Genomic DNA, 23,737 nt, shown 5'->3' with positions numbered 1-23,737 from the left:
TGGGATTTTCAGCTCCCCCATTATTAATTGTTTCTAGAGGGCATTAACAAAGAGTACACATGGAAAATTGGAAATTCAACTTGTGAAACAATGCTCCTTTCTTTAATGGGACCTTGCATCACGTTTCAAAAGACATGTTTGTTTTTTTCCTTATACTACAACAGAGAGAAAATCGTGACTCAAATTCTAATTATGTTTATTTTCACCTGCAGAATAGGAACTGTTATTAATTATTCTATAAAATGTGAATGTGCAGTAAACAGCTGTTGATATAACAGCAAATAGTAATAAATACAAGTTTTTACCCAAAAAAAGCAAAACAAAGTATTTTTATTAAAATCAAATCTGGTGGGGTTTTTTATTCACATAAAAAACAAATATACAGGTTGAAAAACATACAAAGCTTTATCAAACCAAGTCAAGCTGTATTCCATTTATCAATGAAACAGAATAAATATGCATATAAAAGAAAACCTTTTCCTTTTGAAAATTTTAAAAAATTAAAACTTTCAGTATGAAAAGTTTCAAAACATGCTACTGTGCTTGAGAACTGAGTCTACATAATTAGACTCACCAAAGTCCATCTGGTAGGTAGATATGCATGTGTTAGGCAGTATAATGCTTTTCTTGGAAATTCAAGTCTCTCTGCACTTTCTAGGAAGGTGTGAAGTGCAGCCAGTCAGTACCTTTACTTGCCAGTCTTCTCCAAAACCCATTCAATCACCTGGGAAAACAAATGAGAAAACAAATTATTGACATATTTCCAGTTCTGAAAGTGACTTAAGAACATCTCATACACTTTATCAATTCTTTATCACCACCTGCATGGTGTTTACTAAACAGGATTTAAAAGTAATCCATTCAAAAGGAGAAAAACCTCTTAATAACCTGAGAGGATACAGTTTTACCCAAGAACTGTATTTTATTTTGCAGACTGACTTGCCTTTAGAAAAAAGGCATTTTTAGATTCCCTGAATTGAGCTACTTTGCCCCACTCTCTCCATGTATTAGCAACAAGGCGCACACCCAATCCTAACAGCTAATGTTTCCAGCACAGAAAATTCCTAAAGCTGTAAAAGGATAAAGAATGATTTGTACACTGCTGTATCTGCCACCATTATCACTGCTGTTCCCCAAACAGGTCAGTTCAGACTAGTTCACTGGCCAGTCCTGGACAACTATATTTTTAATAAGGTAGTTTCAAAAGTATTCTCTAATACAGGCAGTGTGGCCAGCTTAAGAGATCCTCAATTTTAATGCTTCTTTGCCTACAGCAAACACACATAAAATTGGTGGTGAAAAACAGTGTGCCAGTGTTCCCACTGGACATCAAACATCACAACCCATGTAGTTTTTAAAACCTTATAATCTGCAAGAAGCAATTCACAAGGCAACACAGTACAGAACACAGTAAATGCTGCTGCCCTAGAATAAATTCTGTGGGGATCTAGCAGTTTTCCTTAAGAGTTTGGGTTTTCTTATTTAAGTACCCAAGTCCAAATCCTTCCATTTAATGTATGATTTTGAAAACTGTACTGTAAAGATGCAAAATATGCTCAATAATATTTTTTTAATTATTATTATTTTTACAATCATGGAGTCACTTCAGCATGTTTTCCAGACTTTAAATCAGAGTTACCTTATTTCTGGAGGACAGGAGTATTTACTCCTGTCATTTGCCTTCTGCTGCTGTTCATGTAAGTCTCACACACAAACAAGCTCATCTGATATCCCTTGTGCTTGCAGTTATCACCAAGCTTAAAATTACTAATTTTCATTACTTCTTTTAAGAAATTTATTTCCTTCTATAGATCCCTTCACTGCATCCTCACCTTTGAAAAGAAACATTATTTCCCTCAACACAAGGAAAGAAGAATTCCCTAATGATCCAGGTTTCTCTCAAATGAAGTAAAATCTTATCTCTCCTGTTTTTGTTCCAGCTCTGTGGAAACATCTATTGCCTTCATTTCCATTTCTCACTGTGCCACATCATACTGGCAGCTATAACTAGAATACCATCTAAAACCTGAATATATGCAAGTGGAAAATTTGCCATGGGGATGATTCAAACATTTTGTGAGATAAGAGACTGAAATGAGGCACACAGCCCTAGGAATGCATCTCTTCTTAATGCTGTGGACAAAACCATCCTACAGCCAAGCTGTCACAGCTACATTTAGCCTTGGCTAGTTACAGGAACAAATAAATAAATCACCTTACCTGTTTAGCATTATTGTTTGCTGTTTTCTTCATTTCATCAAGCAGCCCTCTAGAAGTTTTAAGATCCTAAATATTAAACGCAAAGCCACAGAAATTAACAAACTCATACAGTCACTCTAGTTTGGGTTATAAGAGCCCTGATAATCAGGGGGGTGTTAATATTTCAATACTTATTCAGAACCATGGAAGAATTACTTGACTTTGCTTTTTTCTTTAAAAAAATAAATAATCTAAGTCTATTCCAATGGGTTGCAGCTTTTCCTGCAGCTCTCCAGACCTAGTAATGATGTGTACAACTGAGCCCCACTTTTTCTAACCTTCTGCACACTTCCAGAAATTTATTTTCTTTTTTTAAATGCTATTCAAAGTTCATCAGTCTTGACTGAATTCTTATTTCTATATAAGCATGGAAATCAACTGTGCACTTAGATTGCAATAGAGAGTTCTGTCAAAGAACAGAGAGAAGAACATAGAGAAAAAAAATCACTGCAAGAAAAAAAAACCTAGAATGGCTTGTCTGTTTTGTAGTCCAATTAGCCTAATTTAATCCACTGTCATATACAAAGCAAGCACATAACTTTGCCTAAAGAGAACAGAAATATCAGAAAATTCATTTACTACTTGTCTCCCAAGGAAAATAATACCTGTAACATCATGCTTCTGAAGCATGCAGAACAGAAAAGGATTCAAAGGGCTCTGATGGACTTGTGGTTGCAAGCCAGTTCAGGAGAAAAAAATAGAGCTACACCTCTCTCTAGATCAGCTTTCCAAAGAGTGGTATCCTGGCAGTACTCCTCCTTTTGCTCTTCTACTTGGAATAGAACTGTGAACCCATCTGATTCACCCTACTCACTCATCCCTACACCCAGCTCTTTCTGATTTTGGATTAGAATATCCTCCTTCAAGGCCTATTTCAGAGAGATTTTGGGAGTGCTCCCAGAATTAATGGACAATTGTGTTCCAATTATTTAAGAAGTTGGTGCTCATCAGCAACATGTTCTAACTGTCTGTGTAAGCATTCAGCCCTCTTCAATTGCAACTTAAATCTAACTTAAATCACCTTTACTAAAGCTGACTAAGCCAAGATAGTTCAGAAATACTAGCAGGATAAATTCATGCAAATGAACAGAAACACTCTGTTCTGTAGTTTAACTCAGTTTGGTGCCCAGACTAAGTAATGTGGGCTCAGGCATTGACTCATAAAGTCTCCTAGGTGTTGTGGAAAGAATTCTCATCTCAGCGAGGTTGATGCAATTCTACACACTGCTGCCAAGTCAGTATGTGTTAGATAATTGTGCACACTTACAATAAGTTTACAAGGACTTCTGGGAGCATGTCAGGTAACTAGAATTTCTGAGTCAGTTGTGTAGGCTACCTGTTGAGCCAATAGCCTTGGAACAAGAGAGGAGCTGAGCTGTCACAGCTATGGCTGGGAGGTAGCACAACAGCTAAGGAAGAAATACAGTACAAGCATGACCTTACCTTACAGACCACTGCTGTAACATCTTATCTCTAAAAGACTACTGCTTTACAAGGTTTAAAAATAAATAAAACCACAAAAGTATACTGTAGAACTAGTTTCCACATTTGACAACAATTCCAAAGGTTTATCCACACACTCTAAACACTACTAACACACCACTAGGAAGTATTAGCTTAATCAAGTCTGAATATCCCACAGTCCTTCTTGAGTTTTATTCGGAAGTGTATTCACTTAACCAAGAACAAACAACTGTAAGAGTGTGTCTTCTAGTTACCTTTAAATAGAACTTTGATATCTCAAATAGACGCTGGCTGCACGATGCAAAGCACTTGTGGTCCTCTGCAACTCCATGTTTTTGAAGAGTCTTTGCAACCACTTCCTTCAGCATCTTGGAAACAATAGAAACACACCCAAAAGTTCATCCCCATTACTAGAATGAAAAATTGTCCAAGGGAAGGAAAAAAGTATAGAACACCTGATCTTTTTTGATCTTGCCTCTGTCATTATTCCTTAGGAAAATTGGTGTAAATCTACTGACTAAATTTGGGCAGAATTATTTAACAATCTATTTCTACTTCCTTCATCTCAAAAATGAAGGAAATGCTTACACACCAAAACTATGTACAGAATCAGGGAATATTCACGTGGGGCTTGGAAGACAGGAAAAAAACCCACTATTGTGGCTTGAGATTTCTCTTCTGCAAAAGATATATATAAAACTTTTTTTTTTATATTGATATTCTCATTTGACATGTCCCTATTAGAAAAAAATACATTAAAAATCAAGACACTACAGGGTCTCTTACTCTTCTTTATATCAGAAATGTTTTATATCAGAGATGTTTAAACTTTGCTGTAGGTCTGAATGAGTCACATCAATTTACATTTACTCAGGTCATCCCAACTTGCCTTTGACATTGCAACACCCACATTCATGCAGTGTCCTCCCTAGCACCATGGCATTAATTTAAAATTAATATCACCAAGCCAGGAACAGTTTTGTGTACTGTATTTTAAAAGTGGTATTCATAATATGTACAGCTAATAATTAAATATTATTGTATCAAAGTATTTAAATGGTATCTCAATTAATGGACTTGTACAAGTATGGGATAAGCTTTTTATTCTCAGAATTGTCTCTTCTTCCACAATGGCTCTTCCAGCACAGATATTTCTTTGGTGCCTTTAGATTTTATATTGATTTTTAAATTTTCTAATTATTTTATAATTTAATTTTATAATTCTTATTCACTGATACCCATTCCCTCCTTTTTTATTCCTAGTTATCTTTCAGCTTTAATTCCCTGGGCATGATATAATACTCCTTACACACTTTTTCTCTCCTTGCTTCTGCAGTGCTCTCCTCAGTGCCTTCAGCATCCATTTACAAAGCGAACAGCATGAAATTGAATAAGAAATAGAGCTGAGGACCGTTCACTCTGAGTTAAAAAATAAAAAAACCCAAGTCACATGGAAAGAAGTTAAGCAGATGGTTTTTCACGAAGCAAACAACATAAACCTGTACCCTGGTATGCTTCTGAGATCTTGATTCCTTCGCTGGCTTTGAAGTCTCAGATTCAGTTGCCCTCGGGCAAGGTGCTGACCCAGCCCTGGTGGCTCCTCTGTGGGGCAGCCCAGGCGGCTTCAGAGGCGCTGGAGCTACAGACACTGATGTGTCAGGGTGCTGCTTCCCTGCAGCAACTGTGCAAGGACCCCCACTGCTCCCACTGGCCTGAGAGAGGAGAGAATCTGTGCTCTCAGACTTGGTCAGCCTGCAGAGAAAAAGATAAAAACTTCTAAATTCTGTACTGACTTTTTTTTTTGGGGGGGAGCCTTTGTTTCTGCTATAGAGGCTCCTGGAAAAGAATGCTAAATACTGGACATTCTTGCAAACAGCATCTGAAAACAGCAGCCAGGATTCTATTCTGGAACTTTTTCTGGTATTAGGACACTTCACTGACTGATTTGGTCCCTGATATGTAGATCCATTGCACCTCTGACTAAAAAAGTCAAGAAACAAAGCAAAGAAACAAGACAAATAAGAAGAGGAACTCTGGAAGAAGGGGTAGTTTTGCACATGGACCCTTCACCTAGGTAGGTAGGATGAGCAGAGTTTGCTGGCCTCCAGTCTCAGAACTTCTTGAAACTATTTTATTTCTTCTGGTCCTACAGGAATATCACAACTCTTCTCTAACTGTGGGACGTTGGACATTACAATTCTGCTGGAAAACTGTAATGGTTGATCCTTCAACTGTAAGAGTGTTAGTGACTCTGAAACTCCAATTTATGAGGTGCTAAGCGCAATCACATCCTCTTTTCTAACTATTCAGTAAGCTGCAAAAGATATGGATATTCCTGAAATTATACATCTTTTTAAAGGCTTGCTGTGGTTCTACTGAAAAAGGTATGAAACTGCAAAGAAGGAAGAAGTGAAGTATCACAGTAAAAAGTGAATTCAGTAGAGTAACATAGCAGCTATTTTTTATGGATGCAAAGAGTTTGGATCTTCAGAGTGAAGGTGCAAGGGGAAATCTTGAAAAATAAGACTTCAATAAACAAAGCTGACTATAAGTTTGAATTTTTGTAGGTCAGCTTATACCAGTGGTTCTTTGCATTAGGAATTCAGTTATTCTGTTTGCACAGCAGTTGACTTTCTAAGCCTTTAGTTGCTTATTTGTACTGCAACAGCAATGACAGTTTCAGTCCTAGGCGAGGCTGTCATCTTTTCAAAGGCACTTGAGACTTTGCAAGATACAATCCCAAATCTCTGAAATAAAAGGTGCTTGTATTGAACTGTTTTGATAATCTAATGCTATCAATGAGAGATCACACTTGAGAAAAAAAATGAACCTACAGAAGAGTATTAAACAACTAGAACATTTGTCTAGACAGCTTCACTAAAACATTTTGAGAGGGAAAAAAAAGATGCATTTCACAAAAGACTACTAAAATATTTCATGTTACAGATTCCTTTTATTCAGTGCTTACCTCTTCTGGGGATAAAAGTAATCCAAGTCTTTAGATCTGCGTTTTAGCCTTGATGCTTCTGTTTTGAATTCACTTTGTAAAGACTCTCCATCAGGGACACTTCCAGGCTCTGACAAGACTGCAGGAGATGGAAGAGGGCTCAAGACAACAGGCACAGGGCAGCACTCCTTGGTGCAAGTAGTCTGAGTCTCATAGCGAATAAGACGAGTTTGAAGTTCAGCATATCCCACATCTCTCTCTAAGGCTCTTCTGTTATCCAGACAGTATCTAAAATTGAAATTGGTAAGAAATCTTTGAGAGAATGTCTCTGCTTTATTGCAATAAAGAAAAAGAACCCAGAACAACTTACTTTTGACTATCATATAATCAGCAAAACTTTGTTTGGACTGGTGTATTGTTCCCAAAGATACCTTAAAATAGCCCAGTAAATTAACACAACTGATAGATTTATCAATATTCAAGTCTAACTCCAACAAAGAAGCTCAATCATACACTAGTTGTAAGTCTTTGCCCTATAGTCTTACAAACAAAATTTCTATGGACATTAGCCAATTTTTTTGCCTTGAACAAGCAATAGATTAGGATGATGACAATGGATTTTCTTCTCCTCATAATCAGTTCTATGTTACCTTTGTATCTTCAGTCTGTCCATAATAGATGTTACTGTTTTTTTTTTTATTCAGTCCATGCTTAACAGATGGAATCCCTGTTAACATGCTAACTAGTGGGAAACTCTAATAAAACAGCGATGAGGGTAGCTCTGAACCTAAACACATGAACAACCCAGCACACCATAATGGATACAGTATCTTCAGACATCAGTCCTTGCAAGTGTCCACCAAAAATCTGAGATCCAGAAAACATGAAGTTATTACCAAGTTTGCTGACAACACCAAGCTGTGTGGTGTGGTTGACATGCTGGAGGGAAGGGATGCCATCCAGAGGGATCTTGACGAGCTTGAGAGGTGGGCCAATGCCAACCTCATGAAGTTCAACCAGGCTAAGTGCAATGTTCTGCACTCGGGTTGGGGCAACCCAAAGCACAAATACAGATTGGACCGAGAATAGATTGAGAACAGCCTTGAGGAGAAGGATTGTGTTGTCCAACGAGAAGCTCAACATGATCCAGCAAAGTGTGCTTGCAGCCCAGAAAGCCAATTGTGTTCTGGGCTGCATCAAAAGAAGTGTGGACAGCATGTCGAGGGAGGTGATTCTGCCCCCCTACTTGGCTCTCATGAGACCCCACTTGGAATACTGTGTACAGTTCTGGTGCCCTCAACAATGGAAGGGCATTAGAGCTCTTGGTGCAAGTCCAGAGAAGGGCCACGAAGATGATCTGAAGGGCTGGAGCACCTCTGCTATGAAGACAGGCTGAAAGAATTGGGGCTGTTCAGCCTGGACAATAGAAGGCTCTGAGGAGACCTTATAGTAGACTTGCACTACCTGAAGGGGCTACAGGAAAGCTGGAGAGGGACTTTTTACTAGGGTGTGTAGTGATAGGACAAGGGGTAATGGTTTTAAGCTGGAAGAGGGGAGATTTAGCTTAGACATTAGGAAGAAATTCCTTTGTGTAAGGGTAGTAAGATACAGGAATCCCAAAATGCAACAATGCTGACATACTTTTAAGAAGAGCCAGGTAGTGCCAAAAACTAGGTTGCTGTGAGATTGTATTAACTGAGTGCAAGTATGAGGAAGATAGGGCATGTTAAGTGTTTTAAATGCTATTTCGTATAGATTCATTGCTAACTGTTCTCTAGAAAAGCAGCCTTTAGTTTTATCCAAGATGAGCACTGCTCTATGAGAGATTCACATTTTTTAGATACTAAACATACAAAAGGATCAATAAACAAGCACAAGCTTCCCAGCTTCCTACTGAATGCAAAAAATAAGTGGTGTAATCAACCAAATCAAAACAAGATGCTGTATTAAATGTGGAGCTGAAAGAGAACAAATAGTAAGTGGTAACTCAGTGAACCATGCTCATGAGATCACAACAATACAAAATGCATCTGAACTAACTTATCTCTTGTGCAATTGATTTCCAAGATTCCTTGCAAGAGATCAATGTTTCATTTGCCCAGCAACTTGCATTATTTCTACTGCAGGGAAAGATGTCAGTATTATCCAATATTATTCCATCCTTTTCCTAACAAGCATTCTGAACAATGTGAGCAATCCCAGACCACCCTCCAAACTACTAAGCGATATTTCCTACTCTGAGAACTCAAACACAAAGTTACGTTACATTGCTAGATCTGATTTTTTCCACTTTCTTCAGAGTATTTTCATATTCAGGAAGAAATTCACTTTTCTAATAACAGACTATTTCTACAGCTGAGTAAGACTTTCCACTAGAAATAAATTAATTATCTGATAAGAGCAAGTTCTCTTAACTTACAAATTTCAAGGTATTTAATTTTCCTTATTTATATGCTCGGTCCCCTGAGTAATCACATTCCCTACAAAGAGAAAAATGTTGTTATCTTTAGAAGTTAAATTGCCATTTTACTCACTCTGCTTTAACAGCAACTACTTCCTCTTTGTGACACAGGATCCAAGTGTTTGGAACAGGTTCATTACACCAGAAATTTAATTTAAACATAACTGCTACTCCTGATATTTTTGACAAGATCTTCCTCCCAACTGTAAATAGAGCAGCTATGCAGATGGAAATGGCAATCACAACTGCATGGTAGAAAACACATCTGCTCCAAAAGACCTTATGATACAATATACTCTGGTCATATAGCTCCTTTTCACAGATTCTAGTTTTCCCTCTAGTTTCTACCATCTCACTCTACTGCTTCCCTTCCTTATTGCTAGCACATTCCCCTTGTAACACAATTATCCAGGGTATCCCTCCTTTCCACAATATCCAGGCCTCTGTGGTCACTAACCATCATATTTTGCTATGAGAAGAGGCAGCACATACCAACAGAAAAGAGCCAGGTGCTTTCTTCCCACACTTGGGAGGACAAATCTGCATTTCTCCTATTTACCCAGTTGCCTCTTTGTGCCTCTTGTTACAAATCTAAAAAGGCTGACAGGCTCCCAAGTTATCACTATGAAAATGAGAAAAAACAGATAGCTGAACAGATACTAAACACAGCTTTTAAACACAGCTTAAACAAACTACTTGTGCAGTTAATGAGAAAAAAATACCAGCAGTATTTTTAGTCACATCCTGATAATCTGAAAATACAATTTTAGGAGGTGGCAGAAATTTGCATGAAGACCAAACTGGCTATGCTCAGTATCCACTGCTTTTCTTAATATACACTGCATTAAGACCAAGAGTCTGTCCATATAGAAGAGTTATGCTGAATTATCTGCTCCAGCATTTGTGCATGTCCTTTTCCTCTTCTGCTCAACAACAGTATTCATATTTTTCCAAACAATTTTTATACAGCTACCTTATATGATGTTTGCCCAACTGAAGCTTAGACAAACAATGATGGCTGTCTGGGACTAAATACAGTCCTAACCATATCAATCCTTCCGAAGATTCTTGCCACAAGCACTTGCCTCTTGCCTGCAGCTCTTGTTTTCAGGTTCCCTGAACATACAGGTAGTTTCACAGCAAGTATCATAAACCTCATGACTATTAGTCTGAAAGCGCCTACAATTTGATATCAAAGTAGAAACTATGTATGTAGATTCACTCATGTGCTGCTCCAGGGACTTGATAGGTACTAATGAACCCTCTTCACCTTGCCACTTCCAATTCTGAATTAAATTCTTCAGAGACACTGAGAACAGTTACAGCAGTACAACTTCAGAGAATAACCTAAATTATTTTACATCACCATCAAGGTGGGAATGTTGCAGTTTGGATCAGTGAATACAGGTAAGAAAGGGAGAGGTGGCATGTGCAAATCGTTCCCATGAAGGCAAAGGATACATACAGTTTTGCATAATTCACCATCATGTTTCTTGAAAGGTTTCTAATTATACCTTGCCTGGATGCTGAAAAATAGTTTTGGGAAAAGAAGCCAGGAAACTTACTCAAGTCCATGATAATGGCATCCAGCTGCTTTTTCAAAAGGCAAACCTCTGAGTTTCCGAGGAGTAAGCTCTGGTGTCAAAAGGAATGCATTGTCACTGAAAGGAAAAAAAATACAGAACTATTTTAACTAGTTACAGTCAGGATAAATTAGACTTCCAGAAGTCAGAAACAAATGCCTTGACAGAGGAAGACCAGAACAGCGTGTCTTATAGCTAAGCCCCTGGGGTACAGCATCAATGGAATATTAAGTTCAATTAATACCTACTGAGTAATCATTATTACAGAAGCTCTTACACATTTCAACCAGTGTAGAGGTCACTGCACTAATAATTGATCAATAAAACCAGGCAACTATAACCACACTAACTCCTTATATTGATCTTCCTGCTGAAAAAGCAGTGGTTAATACACTAACACTTACCAGCAGACATCCAAGGATGAACATTTGCAGAGCAGTCAGAGGAGACCAGCTTCCTTTAAGGAGCACTTTACCACATAAGAATATAGATAGGAATGCTGGGCCAGCATGACCTGAGACAAATTCAGTTAAATGGGCTCAGCTATTGCCCTTTCTACATTGTAATTGTTTTCTCAGCTGGTCTTCCCTCCACTGAATGAATAAAAACCACACCAATAAAATTAAAGTTCTTGCCACAGTAACTTCTGCTTTGCTAGAAATACTCTTATGGAAATGGACATGTATGGTGGTGCCAACTTGTAGCACAGCACAGAAGAGGTCTGCTGGCACACACTTCCACAGGACCAGCATCATCATCCCTGATTCCTTCAGATTCTGAAAAACCTAAATAGGAAGATCAACTGGAGGCCCGTAACAGTTGATTCCACTGGCAGGCATGTGATACATGAATGTTGCAAGTTACAACCTTAAATCCAGTTAGGCCATTCTGAGACTCTCATTCAGTCATTATTCACATTCCCCTACCTAAGTTCTGAGTGTGGTTTTCAGTGGGTTTAATATGCAGGATTTATACCTTTTGGGAACTTGGAGTGGCTGAAGATCACCAACTGGTAGCCCTTCTGGTGTGAAGTATTTCAGTAATTCTTTAGCATCAAGCAATGTCAATGACTCTCGCTGGCTATCTTTATGCCCCAGCAATTGTTCAGATGAATGTGCAAACATAGGAACCCTGAAAAAAGGAAAAGAAAGAAAGAAAAAAAAAAAACCCTCAGATTTTTTTTTTAATTTTTTTTAAATGCAATAACTGCTAGTCTGGAACAAACAAACATATTTCCAAAGTAAAATTAAGCAGGTTGCTCCTTGAGAACATTTACACGGATGTTGATGATAAAGTACATTTGATGCAAATTCTCTTCCATTCCCCTGAAGAAAGAAATTTCTTCAACATTATAGCTTAGTTATGAAATATATGGAGAGATTATAATTCATCCCTTTTTTCCATGTATGGACCTGTAGGATCAAAAATTAGTTCCCATTTAAAAAAAGGAACCTTTGCATTACTGCACTAAATTCTCCTCTCTATTTGTTTAATGTCTTCAACCAAGTATAGCAGAGTTCTCTCGTTTCTACTGTTAAGCAACATGCTGCACACTGATTCAGGATCATAGAAGATAACCAGTTCAGAATTTAATTAAATCACCATTAACTATGACACAGAAAAGTCCTTTAGGAAACTTTTCAAAAGCTAATTAGAGGGAAGAAATTTACCTCTTTGAGAAACAAAAGCTAATAACATTAATAATAGTCATAATAATACCCATGGGAAAGCAGAGATCTAATGTGAGAACTTCTGACATGCAAAACTCCAACCTAGGCCATGGCCAACTATGGTTTTTGAAAGAGAGGAATGGGATGGAACTGACTAAGGAAAAGGCAGTTGGACATCTGGCTCTAAAGGTCTGTCAGCAAAAACGTTGAGACCCAGGAACGATTATGAAGTCTTACACAAATTGAGTGCTGAACTGAAATCAATAGATTGTATGAAGTGACACAAAGGTTTCCAGGTTTCACTTAAACAGCACTGAAGAAAAAGCAAAACTAAATATAAATTTCAAACATAAAAACAATAGGACCTTCTACTTGAAAATTACTTGAGACCTGATACCAAGTCCTGACTCCTAAGGAAATGGAAGGAGATTAGAAACACACTGTACATGATGACAAAACCCACTGTGGTAACTGTACTACCTTTATTACTTATGCTCCAGGGCATGTTGGGAGAAAAAAAAAAAAGAAAAAGCTTTTGTATATTTTTTTAGGATGGCTATTTTCTAGTAGAGCCATTTTGGTAATTTAGTTTCAGAAATATGTTACCTTTAGTTAACTTTCAGCTGTGTTTTGTCAATAAAAATCAAAACAATACTACTTTAAATACCAACCAAATACACCTTTGGAAATTGACTGAACCTTAGTTTTAGCTTTAAGAATTGTTTCCTCTGAGAGATTATCAATATATTTGAAAACAGCTTACAAAATGGCTACCAACAGACATGGTTCCTCTAGAGTGATGTTCATCTCCAAAGAAAATGTCCAATATTTCACCATTACCTCATTTTTTGCTTGTTTTTTTCAAAGTTTTCCAAATTCTGAAGAACATGTCTTTCTGGCCACTCCAATGGATTTGGCTCCATTAAATCAGATTCTGTAAGAAATATTTGGTGGATAATCCTTAATAGAAGTGAAGAATCTTATTATTTAGAGATATATATATATATATGTATATATATACTCCTATATATATTTAAAGTATATAAATATAAGGAAAATCTGCCTGGTGCTGTGATTAGAAATGCTTTCTGCATAATTGTTTGAAGTTTTTTTGTCAAGGAAAAGGAAGGAAATAGTTGATGGAAGATTAATTTCAGTTTGCTAAAAAAGCCTAGAAAGCTACTTTGTTTTTCCTTCTCTTTTTCCCTCTTTTGGTAAACAACTCTCCTTCTTTTAGTAAAAAACTGACACCAGGTATGAAAATACATCAAAAGAGAATAAGCAGTGTATTTTTTAAATGATACTTACCAGAAGTCACAGTGCATGACCTAGTGTTATTGGAAACTTTCAGCAGAACAGCTTTAGGAAGACTAGTGCTACACAGGTCCAAAAAATACTCTCTTGTAAGTTCTAGCAAGTTTTTGAACTCCTTAGTAGAAATAACTGGAGGCTGCTCAATCAGTTCCTTTCTCTCTATAAATGGAAAGAGAAGGAAAGAAAGGCTACTGCACCTGCTAAGTAACAAAGAGAAATTGGAGCCTGCACAAAAAAACCCCAAGAAATCCCCACCCCAAAGCAATAACACAAGTAAGTTAACTTGATGTTTACTACTGTACCCCTAAGTAAGGCATGAGTGGTTTAGTCCATAGGCAAGTGAAAAAACTTAGCAGTGAGAACAGCTGGAATCACATGTGAATCATCTTTTTACAGTCCTTTAACTGCTGTATTTGTGAATTTCTGAGTATATCAAGGTTTTAATCCCTCAGAGATAAACATCAGGACTTGCTGAGCCTAAACATGAAAAGCTCCAAGTCTGCAGAGTCTCTTTCCCACCTATTTTGACCGCTGTGGCACAAGTGTGGCTCCAATATAACTGACAGCCTGTTCTGATCTCTTTGGTCAGAATATCAAGGGTCAGGTAATTCTGATATGATTTAGGATGACTAGCAAATCCCAACTGCTCCTATTTTGTCTTCCTCCTAATGGAAATGGATGACTAAAAACAAACTTAAAACAAGCTATAAGGCTGCCTCAAGCTCAGGCTTAATACGAACAGGAATCCGAGAATGACTGCAAGTTGACAGGGGTGGGAGGTAGAATACAAGACTATTAGCAGAAATCTTGGTTTCTGTAAGCTGGTATTCTCTTAAGGATAATATACTTAAATTACCTTCACAGTACACTATTTTGAATAATCTAGCCAACCTCTGAGAAGCATTTTTTGTTTTAATTGAATCTCTTTGAGCAATGGACTTAGAAAAAATCAGGACAGTCAAATGTGCTTCTTTGCCGTCATGAAAATCTACAAAGGATGACCTTTCAGCTATTATTATGAATGATGAAGCATGATAAATGTAACAAATCTCTAATGCATGCCTCTCCTCTGCTGTTTAAGACCTTGACAAGACAGAATAATTAAAAAAAATAATTAAGAAAACAACAAGAACAAAACAAGAAAAAAACAAACAAACAAACAAAACAAACAACAAAAAAAAACCCACAAAAACAAACAAACAAAAAAAAACCCCACACAACAAAGACCCCAAACCAGCATTCTTATTTTTGTAGAAGACACACACATCAGGTTTTTTGGGAAAAAAAGCACAGAAAAAACAAAGCAAATAAAAAGTTAATTACCACAGAGTTATTCCAAAACTGTGCTGGAACTTTCAGAATTTTAACATAACAAACACCCACAAGCCTTATTTTAAGTACAGCATTCTCTTTTTCTCACTTTAGAAGTCATTATCTGACAAAATCATGGATATACTCTAAGAAGCTTCGTTTAAAACCTCCACTTTTTCCTGCACAAAGTGATCCACTTTTGTAAGGCCATCACATTCAGTCTGAAATAAAGACCTTTACAATACTAGTTGGAGAATGTACAGCCCTCTACCTGTTACTTACTGAGATATTCCTTCAAGGCAAACACTTGAAGACAAGACAGTTTCTTTTCTCTCTGTACTATCTCCTCTCCACTAAAACGTGGCAGACACTTGATAAAATCAGCAACACAACAGCCTGTGCAGATTAGGAGAAATACTTTTAATTTCAGCAAAAAAACAGTGTAATGACAACACAACTAACACAACTGACATACAAAGAAAGTTAAAAGTTCCTGAGTTTTCTCCCAACATATGGTGAAGGACTTTCAGGCTTCTGACACCCCACTAATGGGATTTTAATTAGGACAAATGGGAAGCAGTCAGTCATACCACACATGGATTTACTTCAGTAATAAGGATGTAAGAGGATAAGATGCAGGTCACTGCTCTTTGTCAGTGTTATTGAGAGCCAATACATGAATTAGCAGAGTTATCTAGTATGTGTAGTTGTAACAGGACAACTACTCTTAATAAATGTCTACATATGTGTTCTTATGGAGTGGAGTAGCTGATCATCTGCTAGTCCATATCCTCACCACTCTGCAGTAATAGGAACATCTGCCAAGTAACTGAAGATATGGTCATGAAATTCAATTTGCCTGCTGGTCTTGTGGTTTTATTTTAAACCCTCAATGAAATAGGCTTGTCAACAGGTAATTGCTTAGATTTCAGGCTTGGGCTGGTTAGTCTTTACACCAACAACATGTACTTTTTAAACTGTAAGTTTTTGCAAATTTGATTTACCTTAATATTACCAGGATATCCCTGTACATTAAAACATGACTAATCACAGTTATGAGAAATAACTGACTACAACATTATGTAATTTATTTAAAAATATGGTAGTAGTAAATTACGTGAATTAACAAGCTCTTTATATTTTTTATCAATTTGAAAAAATATTTCTGAAATAATAGATATATTAATCAAAAAGTAATATTACTCCTTGTTTTCTCCCTTTTAACACAGACTGGCATAAATAAAAGGAATCTATAACTTGGGATACTCTTAGAATAAGTAATAATTCTTACTTGACTCTGTTTCTTCTGCTTTTATCTTTAACTTCCCAGTTATTACAGCAAGAGTGGCCATGCCATTAATCTGGGTAGCTGAATGAATCAAGGTTGCTTTACATCCTCCAGAGCCATTGCCTTGTAACAAGAAATAGTATCGGCAAGATTCTCCCTTCAGTTCAACTTCTGGAACTGAAAAAAACCACCATAGGACACAACTGTGAAACACCCTCAGGAAAGCAGCTTTAAAATAAGCTATAATCTGCTATCAAAATTCTTTCCCTTGCTCTCTCCTGTTCTATAAGAAATCTTACTAAAATCTTTTTAGGAGACACTAACTACAGCTGATACTTGCTCCTTAAAAAAGTACATGCTACAAAGCTGGGAAAAATACATGAGCTACAGGAGCAAAGAAGAGTTGGAGTATGCAGCTAGCTTAAAGCTAGCATGTTATCATCACCAAACTCATAAAATAATAGAATCATAGGGGTTGGAAGGAACCTCTGAAGATCAAGTCCAACCCCCCTGCTGCATCAGGAACACCTAGGGCAGATCACACAGGAACACGTCCAGATGGATCTTGAAAGTCTCCAGAGAAAGAGACTCCACAACCTCTCTGGGCAGCCTGTTCCAGGGCTCCATCATCCTTGCAGTAAAGAAGTTTTTCCTCATGTTAATGGAACTCCTGTGACTGCAGCAAGGGCCAGCTTTTTAATGCAGGCTACAAAGGACATCAAGCAACTCTAACCACCAACAAAGAGAAGCTCTTTTCATTGGTCTTATTAAAGCAAGCCTTTAACTGGCAAAGCTGTATTTCTACCACGAAACAATAAAGAGTCACCCAAACAATATGTTACATATGTAATGATTTGAGAAGGGTCTGTTCTGCTGGGTGAAACAAGCATTTTTGCATATGTGAATGGAAATAATGTTCCACTGGAAGAACACCTATTTGTAGAAGAATGAGGAAACAGTGCACACACTCTTCCCAAGGAAACTGCATTATTCATTAGTAAGAGCTTTGCTCACTGCTTCACACTTGTGCATAGCCTGGGTAACAGACAAACACATTCCATGTTTAATCACAGAGATATAGAATGCAGATTTGAAAATAAATTAATGTAGCACTTGATGGTAACACTTAAAGGATGGGCGTGCTATTTTTTTTTACACAAAGGAATATTTTATAGCACCTTGGTAGATGCAGAAAACGAGAGAATGAGTACTTTTGATGTACTAAGGTTTAAAGTCAAATCACTTACATTTGCAGTACTGTCTGAATAAATAACTCAATCAGAGCTTAATGGCTTTTAGTATTATAAATTTTTGTTATTAAGAAATATAAAGTATTTTTTTTTTCTTGAAGAGTTTATATCAGAAGGGAAAGGGAAGAGAGGGCAAGGGAAAGGAAGCCTATTCTCCATCACTAGGTAAGCACACTAGCTCTTAGGTGAATGGAGGCATCCAACATTTCCTGATGTTCTGTATTTTCCTAGGAAGAGGTTGAAATTAAATGCAAGTGCACTGAAAAACTACTGGAAATGCCTAGGTGAGAAGGTGAGCATCTAAGAGAAGCACACTGGATTTCCATCTACAGAAGCAAACCTCTTTGTCCAGATTGTACAATTGCATTAGAAAGGTGGTGGAAGCTGGATCTTAGCTGACAGACAGAACACAGGAATAGTTTAAAGGAGATGCACTGTTTCTCTAATGCTTGCTATGATGTTACTGTCAATTTTCCTCTACAACAAATCTGTGCATTTGTGCCAATGAAGATTACAATAAGTGACATAATTTCACTGGAGAACAAAAGGGCATCCCAAATGTATAGAAAAAACCCATCACATATATATGTACACACACATATGAAGCTAACCACAACACAAACCTGTAGTCATCTTCCTTTTACCTACCAGTAATGACCTTGGGTTTTCTGGCCATGTATTCCTTCCATTTTTTGGTACTCAACTGAGCAGGGGATGGGATCACTACACTGCTTACATTACATGGCAATGTAAAGAGAGCTCCCACCTAAATAATGAGAGCAAATACAATACATTAAATATTACTCAAACCTATTTTACATTTCATTCTTGAACTACTGATTTGCCATCATTTCAAATGTACTTCAAGTGAAGAAAAATATCTTTATTCTACACTTCTTAAAAATTGTTCTTATTTTTTGCCCCAGTTGAGAGATCATTAAATGCTGAATTTCTATTTCATCTAGAAAAAGGTAATTGTTACCTGTTACAGGCTTTCAATAATCTGGCTAAAAACACTACTGCAGAGTAGTATCCAGAAGGAAAAGAGAATTCAAATATACAGCACTAACAGAAAAAATGCACGAGTGTTTGAATACTCAAGCAATAAAAAAAAGCTTTTACAGCGATTAGAAAAGCCTACAAATGTGTAATATTTCCAGTAGTAGACTAAAAAAAAAAATCTCTACCAGAAATTATCTTGAAAACATATTCAGTTCAACATGTGTACACTCTAAAAGTAGCCTGAGAATGTGTTATAACTGTTTCAGCTTTATCTTTAAAAGAACTATCAGAAATGCAAGCTTTTAAATTGTAAAAGATAATTTGACCAAATGTTCAGTATCCTCATGTAGAATGAAAATTACTTGGGATTTTTACTGATATAAACTATTCCAAAAGATATTTTTGGTACATCAGAAAAAGGAATTCTTTCTTTTTTCTGGCTAAGCATAATGGAGAAGGAGTGGCAGAGGGAGAAAAACATTATTAAAAATCTAAACAACAAGTTGAAGATATAACATACAGCCTGATAATGGAATACCATCTCCACAGTAAATAAAGAACATCAGTTACTCATTATAACTGTATCAGCCTTTTCACATTGCAAGCTCTGTTTTGACTGGCACAGCTTTATTTTATAAAAATTTTAAAAACTTTCCTAAACAAGCATAGATCACCTTAAAAACTCAGAAAAAATATTTTCAAACTAATACTGTAGCTATGAATAAACATACTATCATCTGAAGGGGAAAAAATGAAAACAAAACCAAAAAAGTAGACCTGTATATGTTTCAAGAGCTCTTCTTATCCAAAAGCAGAATGGAAAAAGCAGAGTATGCACATGCAAAATAAAAAAGCTTACCACTTCAGACTAGCTAGATATATTTTGTGGGCTGCACACATGCCTGTCTTTTGATAATTAAAAAAAAACAGCAACAGTTACATTGTGATAGCACAGAAATTATCTGTGAAGATAGGATTAAACATCACAAAACGTTTTAGGGAATGGAAACTTAGCAAAGGAAAAGAACCTTCAGTGAGCTTACAAATTGTCAGGACCTGTATAACATAAACATTTAAAAGCCCAATTTGCTTTAGAACTAAATATTTAAGGAGCTTACACAGAGGCTAGGTTTAAAAATATTACCCCTGTATCTTTTATGAGTAATATCCGTATCTTCATTTTTTTTACTATACCTAAATAAGTTTTTACCTTCCCAGAGAGAGAAGAAATCTGGTCCAAAAGCAACGAACATGTCTCCTTGATATTCTTTCTTGCCAGACTCCTGAACAGAACAGTTTAAGGAACCTCATCTTCACAAGAACTGTATGCTTTACATACATATATTTTACTCTTTTACAAATCACATTGCCATCATATTTCACAAAAGGACTACAACTGTCTAGTATTTGATGCTGCAATACCACAAAATACGCAGAACTCACCTGATACACTTGGAAATGTTACATGATTAAATACACCATTGACATCTTTAATATAGGCAGGCATAAACAGATAATTATCTATTAAAAAACCTGGCAGGTCTGTACAGCCTAGGCTGCTACTGTTACAGCAAGACTAATACCACAAGTACTTCTATTTAAAATCAACAGGAATACCCCTTGACATCTCTGCAGCATACACAACTCAGGAGAAAACTCCTCTGCTATACCTTGTCACAGAATTTGCACCTACCCAATAAAAACATGATTTGTGAAAAAAAATGTTTCTCTATTGTAAAGCACAATAATTAATGGTACTTAATTAATTACACAGTAATGGTAAGGCTTGTTATAGGTTTTGTCAAACTTTCACAGTAGTGAATATTTCTCTGTTCTATCCCCACAAATAGCATCCACACCAACACACAAAGTATATGTGCAATAATATAAGAAAAAGCTGCTTATTGCTTGTGTAATTTAAATTTCAACATTAAAAAATCCAGTTGTGAAGAAGCACTATGACTGTTTTGGCAGGCTAGAATGGAATGAGCCTTTGCCAATCCTCATGTGTTGCTTGCCTGGGTAGATCCTGATTGCTTTCCTTCTGCTATAAAGCATTATCAGTAGTAGTTTAGATCCTTAAAAAGGATACAGCTCGAATTCCAGATCTGATATAAAAAAGGAAGGTAGATCAGAGAGCAATACCATCTGTAAATATTCTAGTGCAGGACCATAGTAATGGAAAACCTGAAAAGACATCAAATAAAAAAAATCTGTAATGCTATATATGAGGTTATCACAGTGGAACTTCCTCAGATGATCTGCTGGAGGCTTTTGCCATACATCTGAAAGAGGTATAAAGAAATATAGGCATATATATATATATATCACAATGCCATATTAAACATAATTATATTATAAACAGGAAGGTATTTATTTCTGGTTAATAAAACTTACTTTCTAGAATGTCAACCATTGGATAAGAGTTACAACCCATTTGATGCAAATTTAAAGAAAAATAAGATCGACCAGGAACAGATGAATGTAATTAAAAATGTACACACTGTAACACTGAAAATAATTATCTATTTAACTGACATCAGTTCTCATAAACACTAATTTTTGTTTTCATCAACAAATACAATTCTGGAGTTCTCATCAAATATCTATTTCCAGTGCAAAACATGGAACATTACAGCAACAATAGTGAAAAAAAACAACCCACAACAAAATCAAACAACAGATTTTTAAATTAAGTAGAAAAGGTTAGATAAATACAAAATTCATAAATAAATTTCATATTTTGAGTATTAAGAATTAACGAAGTCTCAATTTCTACTTGAAAAACATTTTGGAATTGCATTCCTAAGAACAAACAATGACATTTTAAGGACCTGTTTTGGGAACACACAAGCACAAAAGAAGTATTCCTCAAACTTTTGCAATCATTACTTTTATGTTTAATTTTCAATTCTGACTAAGGTTTCCCCAATTACTAATTTTCTGAGGGAAGTAAAACAGATTGATTTTCATACCTCAAAGAAAGATCAAGAATAATACTTGCCTCTGGCAAAGCATCAGTATTTCTCAATTGTGGCTCTTTTTTAACAGCAAAGGAAGAACTCAAATGTGAAGTGCTGAATGTTTTTGCTGACATGCTCTTCAAACAAAATTCTGGAAACCTAACTTCTGATCCAAACTGGAACACAAAAAAAGAGACAATAAATGTGTCAAAAGAGAGAAAAATTAGGCTGTTTACATGTATTATTATTTTAAAGAATAAGTATTATATTTGTTTGCAGTAGATTTGCAAAACTACATAAAAAATAGTAGACTTAGGTAACTAACTACTCTATCCAAAACCTTAATACTGAAAATTTAAACAATACCTTTTCATAATCAAAGCTACTATTCTTTGCAGAAACACTAGACATGTACTTGCAACCAAGAATTACATAGTTACATGATAATGACTTGTGATAGATAAAAAACAAACCAATTTTGAATAGCAAATTTGAATAGGCAAATGGATAAGAAAGGAGCTGCTGAAAAAAGTCATGTGGAAGAAAGAAGTTCAGAGCTTGTGGAAGAAGGGACTGGTCACTTGGGAGAACTACAGGAACACTGTCAGGGTATGTAGGAAGGCAACAAGGAAGGCCAAAGCCCTCTTAGAATTAAATCTGGCAAAGGAAGTGAAAGAGAACAAGAAGGGCTTCTTCAAATACATCAGTGGTCAAATGAAGAATAGGAAAAATGTGAGACCACTGCTGAATGAGGTTGGAGCCCTGGTAACAGAGGATTCAGCAAAGGCAGAGTTACTGCATAACTTCTTTGCTTCAGTCTTGACTCCTGAGGCCAGCCCTCGTGAATCCCAGCATCTGGAAGTAAGACAGAAACCCTGAAGGAAGGAAGACTCTCCACTGGTCAATGAGGACTGGGTTAGAGATCCATTGCGTAAACTGAACATGCACAAGTCCATGGGCCCTGATGGGATGTACCCATGAATGCTGAGAGAGCTGGCTGATGTTGTTGCTTTACCAGTCTCCATCATGTTTGAAAGATCATGGAAAACAACAGAGGTGCCTGAGAACTGGAGGAAAGTCAATGTCACTCTGGTCTTCAAAAAGAACAAGAAGGATGATCCAGGAAACTACAGATCAGTCAGCCTCACCTCCATCCCTGGAAAAGTGATGGAGCAGCTCATTCTGGAGGTCATCTCTAAGCACATGGATGAGAAGAAAGTTGTCAGGAGTAGCAAGTGTGGATTTACCAAGGGGAAATCATGTTTGACTAATTTAATAGCCTTCTATGGTGGTGTGACTGAATGGGTAGATGCAGGGAGAGCAGCAGATGTAGTCTACCTTGACCTTAGTAAGGCTTTTGACACTATCTCCCATAACATCCTTGTGAGCAAGCTCAGGATGTGCAGAGTGTAAGAGTGGACAGTGAAACAGATTGAGAACTTGCTAAACAGTAGAGCCCAGATGGAAGTGATCAATGGTGCAGAATCCAGCTGGAGACCTGTAACTAGTGGAATTCCCCAGGGTTCAGTGCTGGGTCCAGTCCTGTTCAACATCTTCATTCAACGACATGGATGAGGGGACAGAGTGTATCCTCAGTGAGTTTGCTGATGATACGAAGCTGGAAGGATTGGCTGATTCACTTGAAGGCTGTGCAGCCATTCAACAAGATTTGGACAGACTGGAGAGGTGGGCAAAGAGCAGCCTGATGAGATTCAACAGGAATAAGTGTAGAGTCCTGCACTTGGGGAGGAACAAGAAGATGCACCAGTACAGGTTAGAAGCCAACCTGCTAGAATGCAGCTCCATGGAGAAGGACCTTGGAGTCCTGGTAGACAACAAATTATCCATGGGACAGCAATGTGCCCTTGTGGCCAAGAAGGCCAAATGCACCGTGGGGTGCATTAAGAAGAGTGTCTCCAGCAGATCGAGGGAGGTTCTCCTCCCCCTCTACTCTGCCTTAGTGAGACCCCACTTGGAGTATTGTGCCCAGTTCTGGGCTCCCCAGTTCAAGAGGGACAGGGATATACTTGAGAGGGTCCAATGGATGGCTACAAGGACGATTAAGGGACTGGAACACCTGCCTTCTGAGGAAAGGCTGAGAGACCTGGGGCTGTTTAGTCTAGAGAAGACTGAGAGGGGATCTTATTAATGTGATAAATATCTGAAGGGTGGGTGTCAAGGAGTGGCCAGTATCTTTTCAGTTGTGCCCTGTGATAGGACGAGGG

At 37.1% G+C, this 23,737-nt stretch overlaps 1 protein-coding gene across 1 annotated transcript in view; it reads right to left on the bottom strand.

Annotated features, from left to right (window-relative positions):
* Nucleotides 1-361: 361 nt before the first annotated feature.
* The window catches only part of MTBP (MDM2 binding protein), a 28,361-nt gene continuing 4,985 nt past the window's right edge, over nucleotides 362-23,737 (bottom strand). The window contains exons 8-22 of the mRNA XM_051610190.1: nucleotides 21,554-21,688; nucleotides 20,642-20,736; nucleotides 19,760-19,832; nucleotides 18,196-18,313; nucleotides 16,301-16,474; nucleotides 15,292-15,405; nucleotides 13,693-13,857; nucleotides 13,225-13,318; nucleotides 11,690-11,845; nucleotides 10,697-10,792; nucleotides 6,692-6,958; nucleotides 5,229-5,475; nucleotides 3,978-4,091; nucleotides 2,221-2,286; nucleotides 362-724 (exon numbers count right to left, since the gene is read on the bottom strand). Coding sequence (XP_051466150.1) covers nucleotides 689-724; nucleotides 2,221-2,286; nucleotides 3,978-4,091; nucleotides 5,229-5,475; nucleotides 6,692-6,958; nucleotides 10,697-10,792; nucleotides 11,690-11,845; nucleotides 13,225-13,318; nucleotides 13,693-13,857; nucleotides 15,292-15,405; nucleotides 16,301-16,474; nucleotides 18,196-18,313; nucleotides 19,760-19,832; nucleotides 20,642-20,736; nucleotides 21,554-21,688 — 1,950 coding nt within the window. The 3' untranslated portion in view covers nucleotides 362-688. The remainder of the gene's footprint in view (nucleotides 725-2,220; nucleotides 2,287-3,977; nucleotides 4,092-5,228; nucleotides 5,476-6,691; nucleotides 6,959-10,696; nucleotides 10,793-11,689; nucleotides 11,846-13,224; nucleotides 13,319-13,692; nucleotides 13,858-15,291; nucleotides 15,406-16,300; nucleotides 16,475-18,195; nucleotides 18,314-19,759; nucleotides 19,833-20,641; nucleotides 20,737-21,553; nucleotides 21,689-23,737) is intronic.

The sequence above is a fragment of the Apus apus genome, chromosome 2 (genome assembly GCF_020740795.1).
Source record: "Apus apus isolate bApuApu2 chromosome 2, bApuApu2.pri.cur, whole genome shotgun sequence".
NCBI classification, from domain to species: Eukaryota; Metazoa; Chordata; class Aves; order Apodiformes; family Apodidae; genus Apus; species Apus apus.
Note: the sequence above shows the minus strand (reverse complement) of the source record. Positions and strands in the feature narration are given on the sequence as shown.